This window comes from Doryrhamphus excisus, chromosome 7 (genome assembly GCF_030265055.1).
Source record: "Doryrhamphus excisus isolate RoL2022-K1 chromosome 7, RoL_Dexc_1.0, whole genome shotgun sequence".
Classification (NCBI taxonomy): Eukaryota; Metazoa; Chordata; class Actinopteri; order Syngnathiformes; family Syngnathidae; genus Doryrhamphus; species Doryrhamphus excisus.
Window position 1 is genome coordinate 21,071,787 of NC_080472.1, and position 18,491 is coordinate 21,090,277.

The 18,491-nt window shown below is 43.8% G+C and overlaps 2 protein-coding genes and 2 non-coding genes across 13 annotated transcripts; all 4 read left to right on the forward strand.

Annotated features, from left to right (window-relative positions):
• Positions 1–1,351: 1,351 nt before the first annotated feature.
• ttll1 (tubulin tyrosine ligase-like family, member 1) lies at positions 1,352–6,215 on the forward strand. 3 transcript variants are annotated; one of them, XM_058078520.1, is made up of 10 exons: positions 1,352–2,096; positions 2,201–2,318; positions 2,392–2,600; positions 2,662–2,842; positions 2,910–3,047; positions 3,125–3,233; positions 3,316–3,459; positions 3,840–3,926; positions 4,753–4,916; positions 5,194–6,215. In XM_058078520.1, the coding sequence occupies exons 2-10, from the start codon at positions 2,206–2,208 to the stop codon at positions 5,315–5,317; spliced, it is 1,269 nt and encodes a 422-aa protein (XP_057934503.1). In that variant the 5' UTR covers positions 1,352–2,096; positions 2,201–2,205; the 3' UTR covers positions 5,318–6,215. The 3 variants fall into 3 exon arrangements, with proteins under 3 accessions (XP_057934503.1, XP_057934502.1, XP_057934501.1); XM_058078519.1 differs by having other exon boundaries at positions 1,352–2,095; positions 2,194–2,318; XM_058078518.1 differs by having other exon boundaries at positions 1,353–2,096; positions 2,206–2,318; positions 5,194–6,214.
• trnay-gua (transfer RNA tyrosine (anticodon GUA)) lies at positions 4,309–4,394 on the forward strand. Its single transcript is given in 2 exon segments — positions 4,309–4,345; positions 4,359–4,394. It is a non-coding gene; the product is annotated as a tRNA-Tyr (tRNA).
• On the forward strand, positions 5,043–5,129 carry trnay-gua (transfer RNA tyrosine (anticodon GUA)). The gene is given in 2 exon segments: positions 5,043–5,079; positions 5,094–5,129. It is a non-coding gene; the product is annotated as a tRNA-Tyr (tRNA).
• A 528-nt stretch (positions 6,216–6,743) lies between the features above and the next one.
• pacsin2 (protein kinase C and casein kinase substrate in neurons 2) lies at positions 6,744–18,447 on the forward strand. Of its 8 annotated transcripts, none has more exons than XM_058077645.1 (12): positions 6,744–6,887; positions 11,272–11,346; positions 11,424–11,580; positions 12,068–12,303; positions 12,599–12,754; positions 13,609–13,784; positions 13,853–13,973; positions 14,116–14,163; positions 15,647–15,777; positions 16,361–16,507; positions 17,043–17,239; positions 17,424–18,447. In XM_058077645.1, exons 2-12 carry the CDS (start codon positions 11,290–11,292, stop codon positions 17,534–17,536), a joined length of 1,539 nt encoding a protein of 512 aa, XP_057933628.1. In that variant the 5' UTR covers positions 6,744–6,887; positions 11,272–11,289; the 3' UTR covers positions 17,537–18,447. The 8 variants fall into 8 exon arrangements, with proteins under 8 accessions (XP_057933628.1, XP_057933629.1, XP_057933633.1 ...); XM_058077646.1 differs by having other exon boundaries at positions 17,046–17,239; XM_058077650.1 differs by lacking the exon at positions 16,361–16,507.
• Positions 18,448–18,491: the final 44 nt, after the last annotated feature.

Consider the following 18,491-nt stretch of genomic DNA (forward strand, 5'->3'; position numbering starts at 1 on the left):
TGCGTGTGTGTGTGTGTGACTCCTAACGTTCATAAACAAGACTGTGTCAACACAAGGCGGGGTCATGTGACCAAGCGACCTTGAACTGGTTCGTCCAGGTTTTGAAGAAATGACATCATCTTGTTGTTTCTTTTCTTTTGTGAAATTTATGGAGTTCCCATACGGTGTTTTTTTTTTTTTTTCAATCCGGATAGTGGATAGTCGGACATCACACGCACTTCCTGTTCATGCAAATTCCCACATTTCCATTACTCAAATCAACCAAACGGCTGGAATCCCGTATTGCCTTTTTAACACTAAATTACGATTTCTTTTCTACAAATAAATCCATCGGTTTCGGTTTGGGTTGTCGTCCTAACGATTGAAATGCTGATTACCAAAACAAACACATGAAGTCATCATCGCCTGTCTGGCTCAACGCAAACAAAGGTCATTGGGTAAAAACACACTCCTAGCATCAAATACTGGAGTTCAGCATCCAAATTATCTTTTAGGCATATATTCCCTTCTTTTTTATTTATTTTTTTCAATGTAAATATCTCCAGACAAAAACAGGTACAATATTGTGTCAAAAACTACTTACCCAGCCAGGGAGGTTAAAGCGGACGCCGCCCTGCAATGAACAAAATGACATTATTATGATAATGGAATTTTTAAATATAATATTTTAAGTATTTTTCCTTGTAACTCACAGCAGCGTCCTTTAATCTTCCTCTTGTTCTCGGGTAACTGCCACCAACCACTTTGGCCACGCCTTTACCTGCCTGGGTGGGGGGCGGAGGGAGTATCTGTTTGTACGTGACCTCTTTTATTACCAATTTTATGTTATTTTTTTTAAATCAAACTATCCTTTAAAAAATATATTTAAAAAAAAATATATATATAATATATAATAAAAATATTTATATAAAGACCACAACAAAATACACACTTTTAAATATGTATTTAAATATTTTTTTCAGTCGACTTTTACTGCTAATAAAGAAAGTAACATAACATTGAACACTGCGCAACACTGCTCTCTGCTGGTAACAATATGATACTGCTAGTCACGTGTTCTAAAAATACCGGAAGTCTTGAATTATCTTGCATTTCAAAGACTTTATATGTTTCATGTTCAACATCAAACATATAAAAACAAATTATATAACTCAATCATACGTCAATATTGGAGTAGTTAGCTTAAATTCTTACGTTAAAGACAACATTCTATATTTTATCCTGTTGAAATCTACGCCATGTTCTCACACTAAAAATACCGAAAGTCTACCATTATAAGTATTTCGGACCGTTTTTAAGAACAACAGCCACGTTAAACAAATACTAAATAGCTCAAATAATAATAAATCTTAGCTTAATATCGAGTCGTTTGCTTTTGAGTATTGTGTAAAACTATATTGACCCTCTGGAACTAGACGGTGATTTACTGCTCCCTGCTGGCAGAACCGCGGTACTGCTTAGTTCTCGTGCATACAAACACCGGAAGTCTAACATTATTAGCATGTCGGATGCTGTAATAGAACAAATATCACACGAAATACATTCTAAAAACAATTAGTAGTTTAATCTTGAGTTATTTTCCGTCGGTTAATGTGTAAGAATCCATTTTAACTCTTTGGAAATAGTATTAGGTATGCTGCTCCCTGCTGGTGGTAGTGAGGTAGTGCTCACGAACAATGCACCTCTGTTGCTAGGTTATGCGAAAACATCCCACCTGCGAACCAGTGGAACTGTTCTAGATGCGTACATTTAAGAACATTTTAATTTAAGATTTGAGACATGTATAATTTAGCTCAACAACACGGACTTTTATTGTGAAGAGCACTTTATTCCGTCGTTACATCCTCCGCATGACGACCGGATCGATACATTTCAGCTTGGTATGCTAAACCTGAGCTAACATGGGGTCCTTTTTACAATAGCAGGAACAATGCCGAACCACCACTGTCACTTTGCCGAGAGCTGAGCCGGTGACAAGGCCGATGATGGTGCACCAGTGACGGGCAGGGGGAAGGGCGAGGTCCAGCCTGCTGGGAGGATGCAGCATCCTGCTAGCCAAGACTGATGACTGGCTGTTAGCATACGTTCATCTGCAGGTAAGACATCATAATACGTGTGTGTGTGTGTGTGGGGGGGGGGGTCTCATTGTTCTAATTGCACATGTTCATATTGTTTTGTGTTGTGCCCCCCCCTGGGGGAGGCAAGATGGCGGCTAAGGTGAAGTGGGTGACAGACATTGAGAAGTCGGTGCTCATCAACAACTTCGAGAAGCGGGACTGGGTTCAAGTGGCAGAAAATGAAGACTGGAATTTTTACTGGTATGTTTATGAATGGCGGCCATGTTGGCGTTGAAATATGTCGGAACTTTCTGAGTCCCGCGTGCGCCTCCAGGATGAGCATCCAAACCATCCGCAACGTCTTCAGCGTGGACACGGGGTACCGCTTAACCGACGAGCAGATGGTTAACCACTTCCCCAACCACTACGAGTTGACCAGGAAGGACCTGATGATCAAGAACATCAAGCGGTACCGTAAGGAGCTGGAAAAGGAAGGGAGTCCGCTCGCCGAGAAAGACGACAACGGGAAATACGTCCATTTAGGTACGGGTACCAAGATGGCCGCCTTATCGTCGGCTAATCTTTGGCATCTTTGTGTGCACAGATTTTGTCCCGGTGACGTTCATGCTCCCTGCGGACTACAATCTATTTGTGGAGGAGTTCCGTAAGAACCCATCCAGCACCTGGATCATGAAGCCCTGCGGGAAGGCGCAGGGGAAGGGCATCTTCCTCATCAACAAGCTATCCCAAATCAAAAAATGGTCTCGGGACAGCCGCACATCCTCGTAAGATCCGCTCCTTCAAGTTAGCATGTTTACAAGTATTACGAGTGTCACATGACTGTGTCTGCAGGTTTATGGCGGCCTCTAGTGGTAAGGAAGCTTACGTCATCTCCCTTTACATCGACAACCCTCTCCTCATTGGCGGCAAGAAGTTCGACCTGCGTCTCTACGTTCTCGTCACCACATACCGGCCGCTCAAATGCTACATGTGAGCCCCCTCACTCCATAATGGTACGACCCTGCGTGTCGCAGTAAAAGCATTCCCCCCTTTTATCAACTCGCTAGGTACAAGCTAGGCTTCTGCAGGTTCTGCACGGTGAAGTACACGCCGAGTACCAGCGAACTGGACAACATGTTCGTGCATCTCACGAACGTCGCCATCCAAAAACACGGCGTAAGTCAGCCTCGAACGCGGCATTTTTTTTTTTTAAATCAAAGTACCGCTCTCTTTCTCTATCTCCTTTTTTTACGTGCAGGACGACTACAACCACGTCCACGGCGGCAAGTGGACCGTCAGTAACCTGCGTCTTTACTTGGAGAGCACCAGAGGAAAGGAGGTGACCGGTCGGCTCTTTGACCAGATCCACTGGATTGTGGTGCAGTCCTTGAAGGCCGTGGCTGTAAGTGTACGCGTACGTCAACAAAATACAGAAAAATTGTAAAAAAATAAATAAATAATAATATATTATCTACTTTAGAACCTCAGTTTTAAAAACCCAATCAATTTTGTTATCTTTTTTTAACACTCAGAATGGAGTGCACTTGAACGCCTCATCACTGCCTTGTTATCCATTCTTTACAGGGTCACCAACCCATGGATACCCAACCAAGTATTCTAGAAATGATACAATTTTCAAAAATATTCATTAAAAACATTAATTATAATATCCAGATACACTCAATTTTTTTTATTTTTATTGAATTTTTTCACTCTGTGTAATGAATCTATATAATACTTTTTTTTGCTGTACTATTTTAAATGACCTGTCTCCTTTTCCAGCCTGTGATGAACAATGACAAACATTGCTTCGAATGTTACGGTTATGACATCATTATCGACGACAAGCTGAAGCCATGGCTCATCGAGGTGGGTCCGATCGTATGTTCAAATCGTTATTTTAATATTAATAATAAATATATGATAGTAATACCCAAAAAAGGTATTGTTTGTATGATAACATAGTCACCACGTTTGCTTTGGGACGCGGCTTGTACGCGTATGCGCCATGTTTGTTTTGGGAACGGAAGATGCTAATACCGGATGTAGCATAGCAAGCGGAGATGAGCTAAACTAAGATAAGCGACGACGCCTTGGTTTAGTTTAGGCTACCTGTGCTAATGTGCTAATCATAAGCACATTTTTAAAAGGCCTGCGATATCATAAACATAAATACGTAACATTTTTTAAGGTAGACTTGTGTTTGTGTTGTCAATGATAAAGTCGCTGTTTTGTACCCGGCTTCCTAACCCCTTCGATAGCTCAGTTGGTAGAGCGGAGGACTGTAGGAGTTTCGCTGTCATCCTTAGGTCGCTGGTTCAATTCCGGCTCGAAGGAATTTTTTTTGTGTACTACATTTGATTTTTCGTAGTTATACAGTAACCCAAAACAATCAACGAGAACTAAAACATTGACATGCTTAATTGCTGTAATAACGAATAATAAATCGACGAAAATTGCACTCATATTTACTATACATACAGCAGACAACACAAATTTCCTTGACTTCCTTGAAATGCCCCCAAGGTGAATAGGTACCATGTTTGAACACACGGTTTTTATGTGCACAAGGCGTGTCTTTAACAAATAGAAATATCCTCACTGTGTGCTCGCAGGGCCATTTATTGAATGTCAAATATTGCAATTTGACCTGCTATTTAAGTGTCGCCTGTGATTGTGTAATTTTACTCGCCAGGTCAACGCGTCCCCATCTTTGACCTCCAGCACCGCCAACGACCGCATCCTTAAGTACAACCTCATCAACGACACGCTCAACATCGTTACGCCCAACGGGGAGATGCCGGACTACCGCTGGAATCGCAGCCCGCCGCAGGACGCCCTGGGAAACTATCAAGTTCTGTGAGTTGTTATCATCAGTAACGCATTAAATACGGTACACGTACACTACCGTGCCACTGGAGGGCGCCACATATCTGGACACAAGCAATTGAACCCAGATGAGGATAAGTTGCTGCATCACTGTACCCTTCGATAGCTCAGTTGGTAGAGCGGAGGACTGTAGTGGAGAATGCTGACATCCTTAGGTCGCTGGTTCAAATCCGGCTCGAAGGAATGACTTTTAACTCCAACGCAGTGTTACGTTTAAGGTCAATTATTTAACCTCCGCTGTTGACAGGTACGACGAGGAGCAGGCCCAGAGCGAGAGCGCCGACCTGCGGAGCCGCTCTGGCCAGTCGCTGAGCTCCAAGGGCCCCAAGGGCAGCACAGGCATCCGCCCCTCTGCAGCCACCTGGAAGTGAGGCAAGACCCACAGATACCGCCCGGGGGGATAACATTTTAGTCCAGACTGTTTCCTTTTCTATTATAATGCCTGTTGGATTGTGCCTCAATGGATGGACGTTACCTTTCTACATTCAAAACGCCACCTTTGAGGTTTCCATTTTTGCATTTTCTTTTTTTGTAAGTCTATAAAATAACAGCAAAAAAAAAAAAAGATAAAAAAAAACATTGGGACAAAAAGTCACCATATGACATCAATGGATATCTCACTTTTTTTGTAAGTTGGATCAACTTGGGAGTGGATGTCCTTCAAATAATATTAAAATAAGTACAAATATTTAATGAAATAATTCCTGTTGTGCCACTGGCAATGTATCTGTTTTTAAAGGAAAAATGCACTTTTTTTTATTTTGCCCCTCAGCCGTGATTCTCATGTGAGACATGAACACATCGTTCTCTTTTCTGTGCCTTCTAAAGATATAAAAACAGCTAAAAAGAGACAACAACAATGCACATATTAGAATGCACATATTCCACTAAGAAGAAGCACCAATAACGCTCCATGTGACCTGTTATTATTATTGTTATTAACATTGTTACACCCAATAACTACTTTACTGGTGTAGTGACACCTTGCCACATCACAGCTAGCTACTAGCTGGCTAAAAAAAAACAAAAAAAAAGCTATCCGGCTAATAGTGACAATCGCTACCGCTACACTACATATTGAGGCTGCCACTAACTGCTGCTGTGTTTTTGATGCTAGGTGTAGCATTCCTCTCTATGTTGCTAGTGGATGTGTTTAATATTTATATTAATTATGTGCAGGGTTGTGGATGACAAGAGTGCAGCAATTTTGCTTATGGCCTTTCAAAGTGTGTAAACAATAGCTTGTTTATTCAAAGCATAATGATGGGTGTGGTTATTTATCATCTTGCCTTCCATCATGGGTGCCACACGTGCAGACCAACAACAAATTCAAACTCCGGATGTTCCAACCGGGAATCGAACCGCTGTCTCCAGAACCACGGTACAGTGATACATCAAAATGTGTCCCATTCTCTTCTCACTTGTTAAACTATGTTGCTGCGTTTCACTCTCACTGAAAAAACACCAACTTCCTCATACACCCAATATCGTAACCATACATGTTCTCACTATTATACCATACCCGGATGTGACGTCACACATACAGGCCTCTTCAGCGTATAATTCCAGTCTCAGAGCAACACTGTTTCACCCGTGGGTCAGGGACCTTACAGCCAGACGGAAGAGTTAAATTAAGATAATGTTGGTTTAAAATGAACACGTTTTCTAAACAAAAAAACTTCTAAACGTGCTTCTCAACGTGCTTCGTGCCGCTTCTCAAATGCGCACACCAAAACAGAAGTCTTATTTTGAAAACATTCAACCGGATGTGTTGTAAGTCACTTTGGGGCAACTGACGGCGGTGTCAGCCAGTCAGTCGGTCGATGGTGCTCCACCTTCTCTCCTTTAAAAAGGTGGAAAAAATACCCCTAAAGCCACTACAAAGATAATTAAGCATCGGATTAAACATAAAAGTAATCGATTTGAGTGAACCCGTTCAAGGTAAGAACGCAGCACAAGTTTATTTGGAATATATGAACTTTTTTTTTCTACATCTTTTTAGCTAGTCTGCTAACTGTGGAGGGCAGGGCTAACATAACGTTTCGACGGGAGGGTTTGCTGTGTTTCTTTAAGTGTTTATTTCTATACATGCTGTATTACAACTGCTAAGACTTTAACAATACAGTCGCCATCCGATGTGCTGACGTCAGAAAATAAATGTCACCCAAGTTCATTTTAATAATGTATTACTAATCCAATAGGAATTGAATCAACTATTAATTTGGGTTCAAGTGGGGAAGGGCGGGGCAGCCTTTCATACATCACCTCCTGGTTCATGTCCTGTTGTCCCCTACCTCCATTACGGGGGCCATAACGTTAGTACACCTGCACAATGTAAATATTCTGGTAAAAAATGTCTTTATTTGCATGCTTGTTGTTGCACTGCGCCATTTTTGGCTTAATTAAAGCAGTAGTGAAAGATACACTTCCTTTTTCCGGAAAAAGTACAACTATTTACCCCAAAAGTGGCATCTTTGTACTGCTTTAGTTTGTTTTGTTTTTTTAAACAAAGTTACATTTTGTAGGACGTGTGAAAAGGAGTAGAAGGAAGCACCCGTGCATTTAAAAATCCACTATCCTTGCAGACTACACCAAAAAGCATCTGTGAAAGGTCATTGAACGCATCACAGCGCCGAGAGGGGTTTCCCCAGGAAAGAGTGCAAAGCCGTGTGACCCGTACCTCGCCGTGTAACACTGAGTTTCCCCTCCATTATGCGTCCATAGCAGTGGAAAGTGCTTGAACCTGTGGAACAAACACCATTGTGTTATTGCGGAGTCCACTTGTAGCGTGTACGGCCCCCTGCAGCTGTCTGGGGGGCCGCACAAAATCAAGGTCATGCGCTTGAGAGTGTTTTCGTTTTGGGGATTCTCTTTCCGACGTCCCGCTGAGAAACCACTGGAAGGGATGGATGGGGCTCGGTGTTATAGGCGACAAAAGCAGGAAGTGGAAACACAGCTTCCTCTTACACGTGATAAGGACTTTTTGTTATGTAACTTTGGAACTTTGCCGGGCTTTTGAGTCGGTAATGAGTCGGACCGGGTCTTGATCGCTTGTGCGAGACTTTTAGGTCCCGTGGGTTTAGATCAAGGCCCACTAATTCATCGTTTGGTACCCTAAAACAGGACGAATATCTATTTATGGCGGCCCACATTTGTACTATGTACATGCTGCCATCTAGTGGTGGGCCCCATCATGGCGGAATTGGACAATAAAATCATAATTTACTGTGAAGCATGGAATCTCTCAGTGAATGAAATGATCCCATTTCCCCGGAAGACCGCTCAATGATCCCAAATGCTAACATTCCCGAAGTTAACTCTACAAATCGGGTGACTTTTTCCAGACTTCTTGGTGACATGAACATGAAAGCTGGTATCGCTCCTCTCAACAAGCAGCGGGATCCTTTTGTGCTTTTTATGTTTGTTTTTTTTTTGTTGGCTCTTTGACCATTTTTTTTTTGTTGGCTCTTTGACCATTCCCAAATGTTATGGCTATGATAATACAGATGATACATTGCCGTCCTTTGGGCAAACACTTTATGTTTGCTGTTTGTTTTACAGCATGGGTGTTTAAAGGACAGCCCGAGGGCCATTTACGGCACGTGGCTGTAAGTCTCAGTATATCTACATGGGTTGGTTTTTAAAAAAAAACAAATCCTTTGATGTTTCAGTACGCGGCCCCCCAGTGGTGATTTACGGGGTGCACGCCGCACGACCTCACGGCTCCGCTTCTGTTTGAACGCAAGCGTAAAGAGACAGGGAGCGCCACCACGTTCCTCATCTGTTGTCTTGAAACGATGGTGGAGTTGATGGTCGTGATGGCGACGGATGGCGACTGATGACGACGGATGCGGCGTGACATGCTCCGCAACGAACTCCGCCGTCTTTGTCGTCCTCCATCCCAGCTGCCTCTGCTCATCCCGGGACTCGTAAACAAAGTCCTGACGTGTTTTGGAGCCAAAGTTCACAGCAGTGTGGGAACTGGCTCGGCATTCCGAGGTGGATCTTGAGGCCGCGGTCGGCAAAAAAATTCCATCAGGCTTAGGACACCCCTTGCAGGCCTCGAGTGGACATCGTTGTTTGTGTTTGATGACATCATCACTAATCTAGTAATCTAAGAAGCACCGGGAAGCCAACTTTGGCGAGAAAGTGCAGCCTTGATGGGATTTAGGCCGATATCAGGATATCAGCTCCGATGATGGAAATTCACTCTTTTTTTTTTTTTTTTTTTGCTTGAGTGGAGTCGCATGTTGGGTTTATGGACTTCAGACTGAGTCGCTGAGTCAACATCGTTGTTTGCACTGCTGGGTCAAGTCGTGTTTCGCCATCGATTAGATCAGCGCTGGAGTAGCCTTTCTCAAACAATCGCTCATTCAAAAATTGTCTTGTTTGGTTTTTCCTGTTGGGAATAGTGGGAAGTTCCTTTTTCAACTTGAATCCAAAATAACGGAACAATAAACTTATTATGCTAGGAAGTGAGCTAGCCATACTTCGGAGTAGCTGCTGTCATAACGTGGCTTGAATTTTGCTTGTTTTATTCCTAATAAATTGATTATTGATTACAGTAAGAGCTAAGTGACCAGGGTTCAATTCCACCCTAGGCCATCTCCATGTGTGGAGTTTGCATGTTCTCCCCCGTGCATGCGTGGGTTTTCTCCGGGTACTCCGGTTTCCTCCCACATTCCAAAAACATGCTAGGTTAATTAGCCACTCCAAATTGTCCATAGGTATGAATGTGAGTGTGAATGGTTGTTTGTCTATAGTATGTGCCCTGTGATTGGCTGGCGACCAGTCCAGGGTGTACCCTGTGCCTCTCGCCCGAAGACAGCTGGGATAGGCTCCAGCACCCCCCTTGACCCTCGTGAGTATAAGCGGTAGAAAATGAATGAATGAGTTCCTTAACCCTTAGAGTCAAAAATGACCCGGTCAGGTTTTTTTCTTGAAATATCTTTGTAATTAAAATTTTTTATCATTTCATATTCCAGGTATTCCTCAAAAAACACGTTTTTGATATCATACCATTCACATTTTTAACTTACCTTTCATAAATTTTAAGAAATTTTAGTTTTTGTGTTACTACCCCAACCTTCCATAAGTGGGTTAAAAATGACCCGGTCAGGTTGTTTTCTTGAAATATCTTCATCATGAAAAAAAATTATCTTTTCATATTCAAAAAACACGTTTTTGATATCATACCATTCACATTTTTAACTTACCTTTCATAAATTTTAAGAAATTTTAGTTTTTGTGTTACTACCCCAACCTTCCATAAGTGGGTTAAAAATGACCCGGTCAGGTTGTTTTCTTGAAATATCTTCGTAATGAAAAAAATTTATCATTTCATATTCCAGGTATTCCTCAAAAAACATGTTTTTGATATCATGCCACTCACATTTTTAACTTACCTTTTAAAATTTTTTAAATGAATTGAAATGAATTACAGTAAGACCTCATTTGTCGCGGTTAATTGGTTAATTCCTGATATAAATATCAGATATGATCAGGATGATATCAGCAGAAAAAAATAGTGATGCTCCAACCAGAATTTTATTCGGCCAATTTCCAACGTGAAAAATTACCCATACCGATCACATGGATTAGTGTTAATTGGCCAGCGGTGCCACATAAAGGGGAAAGTCAAGAGAATTCCAACATCCCGTAAATAGGTAAAAATATGTAAGTAATTAATTACAGAGAGGGCAACTTTATATATTTTTTTTAACCCTGCTATTGGCTATATGAATTATTGTATTTGATTTAATGTAAATATTGACAAAAATCTGTTTTTTTTTTGGGTCTATTACGTCTAAATGTTTTTGCAGTCCAGTTCTGTCCACCCCTGCTTCACAATGTAAGGAGGATTTGTTCATGGTCTGCCATGGCCACAATAACACCCTCTGTCCAGGCTGGTCTGCAAGCCGCGGGTCACTGACCATTGATCATCACACACACACACACACACACATCATGACACACTTCCATCCTCTCCGGAAAGAGGCTGTACTCCGTGTTGGCATGACTTGAATACATCGTCGTGCTTGTGTCATCCAATTGCATGTTTTTTTTCTTTGTTGTTATAAAAACATGGCAAAAAACAGTAAGAACATATGCAAATACATCATTTAGCTGTTAAATCGGGACTGTTTTTTTGGGGGGGGGGTCACATTGACGTGATGGGAGAAAGAGGTTGAGCGGGGGGTGCAAACAGAGGCACGTCTGTGCTTCCAAGGAAGTCGGAAGACGACACCCCAATCATGTTAATGCGGCACCTTTTATCCCTAATGATACATTAGCATGAAACGTTACGCATGTCACGCTTGTCCAGGGCCTTCTCACGGCAGCCATGTCGGGTTCCTACGACGACTCCATGATCGACGTCTCCAGCGACAGCTTCTGGGAGGTGAGGGATGGACGCACATCCATCATATAGAAGCCTCTAAACCGCTTACTGTCCCCCTTCATTCTTTTCCTTCTTAGGTGGGCAACTACAAGCGCACCGTGAAGCGCGTGGATGACGGCAACCGGCTATGCAACGACCTCATGAGCTGCATCCACGAGCGGGCGCGTATCGAGAAGTCGTACGCCCAGCAGCTCACCGAGTGGGGCAAACGCTGGCGGCAGCTCATAGAGAAAGGTTAGGTGCCGACAATCGCTTTTGAAAAAATATGAAATCTTGTGAGATTTTGTCATAATTTTACGGGCATAGAGTTGAAATATAAAACATGCTTGTTTAAAAGTCTTAATATGTTAATAAATGTAATATTTTTTGTTGTTAGAGCATAGAAAACCTGTTTGTGAATTTGTAAATATGGCTTTTAAAATGATTAGAGCTCTCTGGTCATTAAATAGCACCCCTATAGTGGTGGTTTTTCTTCCCACAGTTATTTTATTCCCATAATATTTTTAATATTATTCATAATAATGTTTTTACTTTATTCTCGTAAGTTTTTTGCAACCTAAATTTCCAAAAATGACAACTTTATTTGTTGTTTTATTTTTGTTTGTTTGATTTTAATATTTGGGCGCCGTGATCACATCCCTCCTGTGAGAAGTTTGTTGTTGTGTCCTTTTGGATGTCCGTCCAACACAACGGCAACATCCTGGTCATGCTGTGTCCCCAGGCCCCCAGTACGGCATGCTGGAGCGGGCGTGGGCGTCCCTGTGCACGGAGGCGGAGAAGGTGAGCGAGCTCCACATGGAGGTGAAAGCCTCGCTGATGGGCGAGGACTACGAGAAGCTGAAGAACTGGCAGCGCGACGCCTACCATAAGCAGATGATCGGCGGCTTCAAGGAGACCAAGGAGGCCGAGGACGGCTTCCGCAAGGCGCAGAAGCCCTGGGCCAAGAAGCTCAAGGAGGTTTGTTTACCTTCACGTCGGCGCCATGGCGACACGCAGCAACACGCTGCCGCGCATGGAAGGGAACGCTCGGAATTAGGCTCTCGTCACTGCTTACATTCCTCCGTGCTCCTAACCCCCCGTTCCGCCTCCAGGCGTGCAGGCCTCATATCCTGTGGAGGGAACAATAGAGATTTGTAACCATAGTGATTTATTGATTGACGGCAGGAAGTGAGGCCGAATGACACGCCGTCACAGCAGATGAAGCCTCCAGGAAGTACCTACTGCGTCTACAACACTGTTGTGGCATTCCCAGGTGGAGACCATGAAGAAGTCCTACCATTCCGCCTGCAAGGAGGAAAAGCTGGCGGCCAGCAGGGAGACCAACAGCAAACTGGAGAGCAACAACAATCCAGAAGCGCAGAAGAAGCTCCAGGAGAAGGTGGAGAAGTGCCAGCAGGAGGCGCACAAGGTAGGAAGTCGAGATGCACAATATTTTTTTTTGCATACCATAACTTGGTGCTTCTCGAGATATATGGTACAGATAACTTTTTATATCTGCATTATAAAATGTACATTTAGTTTGTGCACACCTGAGGGTAAGAAGGAATTGAACAACTTTTCCTCATCAAACATCATGACATTATTACTCCCACATGGCTACTGTCAGGAGAACCAGAGAATAGAGCGGAGGGAGACACCCGCCGTGGCCCAGCAAGGTGACCTACATTCGGACACATGCTCCGAGCAGCCAGCCTGTCTTTACGGAGGTCAGGACAACCAGACTATAGAGCAGGAAGAGCCACTTGCAATGGCCCAGCAAGGTGCACTACATTCGGACACATGCTCCGAGCAGCCGGTCTGTCTCTACGGAGGTCAGGAGAACCAGACTATAGAGCAGGAAGAGCCACCTACCGTGGCCCAGCAAGGTGCACTACATTCGGACACATGCTCCGAGCAGCCGGTCTGTCTCTACGGAGGTCAGGAGAACCAGACTATAGAGCAGGAAGAGCCACCTACCGTGGCCCAGCAAGGTGCACTACATTCGGACACATGCTCCGAGCGGCTGGCCTGTCTCTACGGAGGTCAGGACAACCAGACTATAGAGCAGGAAGAGCCACTGGCAGTGGCCCAGCAAAGTGCACTACATTCGGGCACATGCTCCGAGTAGCCGCTATGGCACCATGGATGTTTGTGGCAAACCTTTTGCAATTGTCGCTGGTGTTATCAGATTTTAGGTATTATGTTATAATCCCTCATATCTGTCCGATAATTATTTTGCACCCCGAGTTCTTTGCCGGTCTCATCCGGTCCTTCCTCCGACAGACGAAAGAACGCTATGAGAAGTCCTTGGAGGAGCTGGACAAGCTGACCCCCCAGTACATGGAGAACATGGAGCAGGTGTTTGAGCAGTGGCAGCAGTTTGAAGACAAACGCATTCGCTTTTTCAAAGAGCTTCTCTTGGAGGTCAAGCAGCACCTGGACCTCTCCACCAATCACAGGTCAGACATTCGTGTTTACAGAGGGAACACGGAACAGGAAGATGAATGAATTAACACGTCCTTTGTAGGTTCCAGACCATTTACCACACGCTGGAAGACACAATCCAAGCCACCGACGCAGAGGAGGACCTGAAATGGTTCCGATCCAATCACGGACCCGGCATGCCCATGAACTGGCCCCAATTTGAGGTTGGAAAATATGCCTGAGATGTCAGCAATGCAAAATATCCCAACAGAGACGAACACTTTTGTGTTTCTCATCTTAGTCTCCGTCCTCAAGCTCCGTGTTTTCTAACTCCACAGTCCGCATTAATCCTCTTCCTTTCCCCAGAATTTGGACTGGTCCCGCCTTCGGTCCTTTAAGAGAAGGTCCATTGTAGTGAGTCCTGCATGGGATGGCTGCGCTGTCACTGTAGCCATGAGGGAGGGAGCGTGGGTGGGTTGGGGTATGGGGGCAGGTTAACCCCGCTTCCCCACTAACACACCTTATTTGCTTTGTTTGTGTGTCATGAGGTGTTGATCACAAATACACGGGCAAAAGTCTCTTGTTCTCATCCTCCTCTTTAAGGCAGAGGTGTCCAAACTGCGGCCCGGGGGGCCATTTGCGGAACACAGCTTGGTTTTGTTTATTAGTATTATTACTATTGATAGTATTGATACTGTTGATACTAATTTATGGCCTGTTTGTCATTGTGGTGGCCAAAAACGCCCGATTTCATGGCAGCCTTTTCAAAAAAGTTGCCATGGTTTGTGGTTTATTTTTTTTTGCACTAACATTGTGACAGCTTGGGATTTTATGAATTTGTTTTTGATGCTTTAATTTTAAACTAAAAAAAAACACAGGATTTCAACTAATCTAGCTAGACCAGTGTGGCTCGTGGCAAAAATTTAACATGAAAACTTAAAAATATATATATCAACAGCAAAATTAACTGTCATTTTAAAAGAATACGGTCAAAATATTAAGAGACAAAGAATGAAATCTTGAGATTTTGTTATAATTTTACGGGCATAGAGTTGAAATATAAAATATGCTTGTTTAAAAGTCTTAATATATTAATAAATGTAATATTTTTGTTGTTAGAGCACAGAAAACCCATTTGTGAATTTTTAAATATGGCTTTTAAAATTATTAGAACCCTCTAGTCATTAAATAGCACCCCTATAGTGACCTTTAGACCCCTATAATTCTTAATTTTTACACCCCATTGAGAAACTCTTATTCAGCAGACACTCAAGACGGCCGAGCGAGTGAGCTAACCAGTTAGCCTCGAATGCATTTTTTTTTCTTAAGAAGCCAAAAACGTACCACTTCCACACGGGATGGGAGGAGAACCTTTTTTTTTTTTACTCTATCATGACAGACATGCCATGGCTGACTTCATGACCTCATGCAGTGTTCAGGTAAAGTCATGTCAGCTAATGTCTTAATGTTTTGCATCATCACTGCCACCTAGTGGCCGCAATGCTACATGCAGCATGATAGTCTACCACCAAACAGCCATCATTTATTTCTGAAAAAACACATTTTGCGAAGGGCGACTGTATTTTTGCTGAAGATATGTAGCTTCTTAGCCAAAATTAGAAATATCAGTGCCACCCCAACCCCCCAGGTGGGAAAACTTTGGACAGCTCTGCTTGAAGCGAATTTATCAGTGCAAATGCTCTAAAAAGAATGAATGAGGTTTTTTTTTTTTTTGCTTTCAGGTGATGGATTATTTCTACAAGCCTCGCTGCGCTATTGGGAACACGCTAGCAAGTTAGCATGACCTCCATTCCTACCTTGCTAGCGTGTTCCCAACGCAGCACACGTGTGTTTGTGTGGCGTTGAGTACTTGATGTTTTATTTTAATGTGTCGCAGGACTGGTCCATAGACCTGAACCGCACCCTCAGCAGACGGGAGAAGAAGAAACCATCAGAGGGCGTCACGCTGACGGGCATCAGTCAGACTGGATCCGACCAGCCGGTCCAGCCTCTCAAGACCAGCAGCAGGTAGGCGGCGGATCGCCGTTCTTTGGTGCGGGAGAGCTTATCTATCTGCCGTGTCGTACGCTGCGGCAACATCCCGCGAAGGAATGCTCATGAAAGGTTACGTAAACGCCGCACCACGGGTGCGACATGGAGTGTTTCCATGACGACGGCAAACAATGTCTTGGGAAAGAGGTTTGACAGTGAGCCAAGAAAGCAATGTGGAAATACCGCTTTTGACCAAAGGTACAACCGGCACCATTTTGACAACGACGCCAGATAAGCGTCATTGTCACACTCGATGGTCGCCGTGCACAATGCGGCCTCTGTGCAGGTGTTGTTCACACACCTCATCTACAGGGGGCAGCAGCGGGACACTTCCTTAGCGTAAAGCTGCTTTTTTTTTTGGTCACAAGATCTGTGTAGCGGCGGAAAGAATGAGGTCGCCGAGAACCAGTCAGCTGCTCCTTCCTTCGGTTATGTTTGGATGGAGTGAGTCAGAATAATTGTTCCGCCCGTGGAAATCGGTCGTCATCATCATCATCATCTCGCCGCCCGTTCGCGTGACTGTCAACCCTCGTTTTTCACTGTCTCCCCGCACCATCAGCATCAGCACGCCTCCCAAAGCGGCGCCCCCCGGTTCCAACCCTTTCGAGGATGACGATGAAGAGTACGAGGAAGCGGGGATGGTGGACGATGAGGAGGACGAGGAGACGAGCAACCACATCAGCGTGAAACGGGATGACGTGAAAACGTTGGTGAACGGGAGATAAAACGTCCGCGTCTCTTGTCTTGTCTGTTATTTTTTTTTTGTTTGTTTGTTTTTTGGTATCGTGGACTCTGCTGGTGCTGTCCTCCTGCCCTCCTTGTAGCCGTCTCCCTTCTGTCTCAGGTGGTGCGTTTGCTGTTCACTCCTAACAGGGCTGTAGAATGTGCATTCGAGTGGCTTTCTCTGCTGGCCACTAAAGGTTTACACTGCAATCACCGCCTCAGTGATCTGCTTGTGGCTTTGTTTCCACTTGCCTGTTTGTCGGATTCTTCTTATGTTATTCGTGGCATCAAAACGCTTCATGCGCTTGTTTTTGTTTTTTTTTTTTTTGTTGTTTTTGTTTTCAGCATGAATGATTTCCACTTCTAAACAGCTCAGCGGATGACTTCAGGATTGCACCGTGATGGCTTTTTTTTTTTTTTTATGTGCTGTGCCTAACATTGCTTTCTCCGTATTCCTGGCGACAATCTGTACTGTAAAAAAACTTCCTAAGGTGCCCTCCTTTCCTCCCTGTGCCCAGCAGCGCCAGCAGCATGGAGAGGACGCCGGACTGGTCGGACGAGGACACCACCACCACCACCGCCGCCACCACTTTTCCGGCAAACGGGAACGGGAACCCCTTCGAAGACGAGCCGGCCTCCCCGGTCATCTCCGTGCCCGTCCGAGCGCTTTACGACTACGAGGGGCAGGAGCAGGATGAGCTGAGCTTCAAAGCGGGTACATCAAATACACTTTCATACTGTGGTGTGTTCAATGACCGCCTAAAAAAAAGTGTGAAATCTCAATTAATGAAACTTAAAGACTTATTGTGGCCGTTTTTAACTTTAAAAAAGCGCTTAAATCCACTGTCTTTATTCTGTCTTTGTCTTTTTTAATTTGTAATCATCTGTTTGTCCTCAAGGGGACGAGCTGACCAAAATTGGTGAGGAGGACGACCAGGGATGGTGCAAAGGCCGACTCAAGAACGGGCAGATTGGCCTCTATCCTGCTAACTATGTGGAGGACATCCAGTAATGATAACCACAGTCACTGTGTGTGTGTGTGAGAGTGTGTGTGTGTGTGTGAGATGAGTGGCCAAAAGGACCTCGCATTGACCCTCATTACGGTGGGGTCAAGTTGGCATTAAAAGACCCTCGGCTGTTACAGAAAAATGGCTAACACAGCAAACACTGGGCCTGACGGACAGACAGACGGACGGACGGTCGGCTAGCCGCCACGGACTTATTGACGGGGGAGCCCCGGGGTTGATCACATGACCAGTTGGTGGAGATATTATAACGACTATCAAGGAAGCTTTCATGTGGTTCACAACAAATGGGTGGGTTTCCTTTAGCACTGCACTTGAATGTAAACTCACTGATTGTATTTCTCGTTGATTTTTTTCTCGACCTACAGTAATTCATATGCAAGTCCTCTTTACTTTCCATTTAACACTGAATATTCAAGCTTATTTTGACACCGTGGTTCAAAGGGCCGAGCAGTGTGGGCGTGAGAGTACAAATAAAGCTATGAAATCCTAGCTAGCTAAGTTAATTTATATATAATGCCCTTTATTATATGTGCTTTTTTAGTTCTCTTTAAACGCTGCCACTGAGAATCAGTTTGTACGTGAATTGACTTAATGTTTGCCAACATGATTATTCCCTTTTGCACGGGGCCACGTTCATTTAATTAATTAGGAAATAATATGTGAATAATTTGTAGTATTTTAAAACAAAACAATGCTCCATAGTCTTTACAGATGTAGGTTTGAGGTTTTTGCCATGTTTTCAGGATACACCAACACAGCTTTAGCTGTACTTGCACAGTTACATGTTTGTAAATGTTTTCCCACAACAGAATAAATCAATTTACTGGAGTAATGTTCGCTTTGGATTTCGCTTGTACTTCTGTATAAGTGACAAAAATAAAGGCTCGTTCATTTCTCTTGTCTAGCAGTATTCATTTATTATTAGGTGGAATGTTTGCA

Excerpts from the sequence above, each read along its gene's own strand:
- ttll1 (XM_058078520.1), top strand. The coding sequence starts at position 2,206 with ATGGCGGCTAAGGTGAAGTGGGTGACAGACATTGAGAAGTCGGTGCTC. Across the intron at positions 2,601-2,661 it reads CGGGAAATACGTCCATTTAG|ATTTTGTCCCGGTGACGTTC; the intron begins GTACGGGTACCA and ends TTGTGTGCACAG. Across the intron at positions 3,460-3,839 it reads AGTCCTTGAAGGCCGTGGCT|CCTGTGATGAACAATGACAA; the intron begins GTAAGTGTACGC and ends CTCCTTTTCCAG.
- pacsin2 (XM_058077645.1), top strand. The coding sequence starts at position 11,290 with ATGTCGGGTTCCTACGACGACTCCATGATCGACGTCTCCAGCGACAGC. Across the intron at positions 12,304-12,598 it reads GGGCCAAGAAGCTCAAGGAG|GTGGAGACCATGAAGAAGTC; the intron begins GTTTGTTTACCT and ends TGGCATTCCCAG. Across the intron at positions 14,164-15,646 it reads TTAAGAGAAGGTCCATTGTA|GACTGGTCCATAGACCTGAA; the intron begins GTGAGTCCTGCA and ends AATGTGTCGCAG.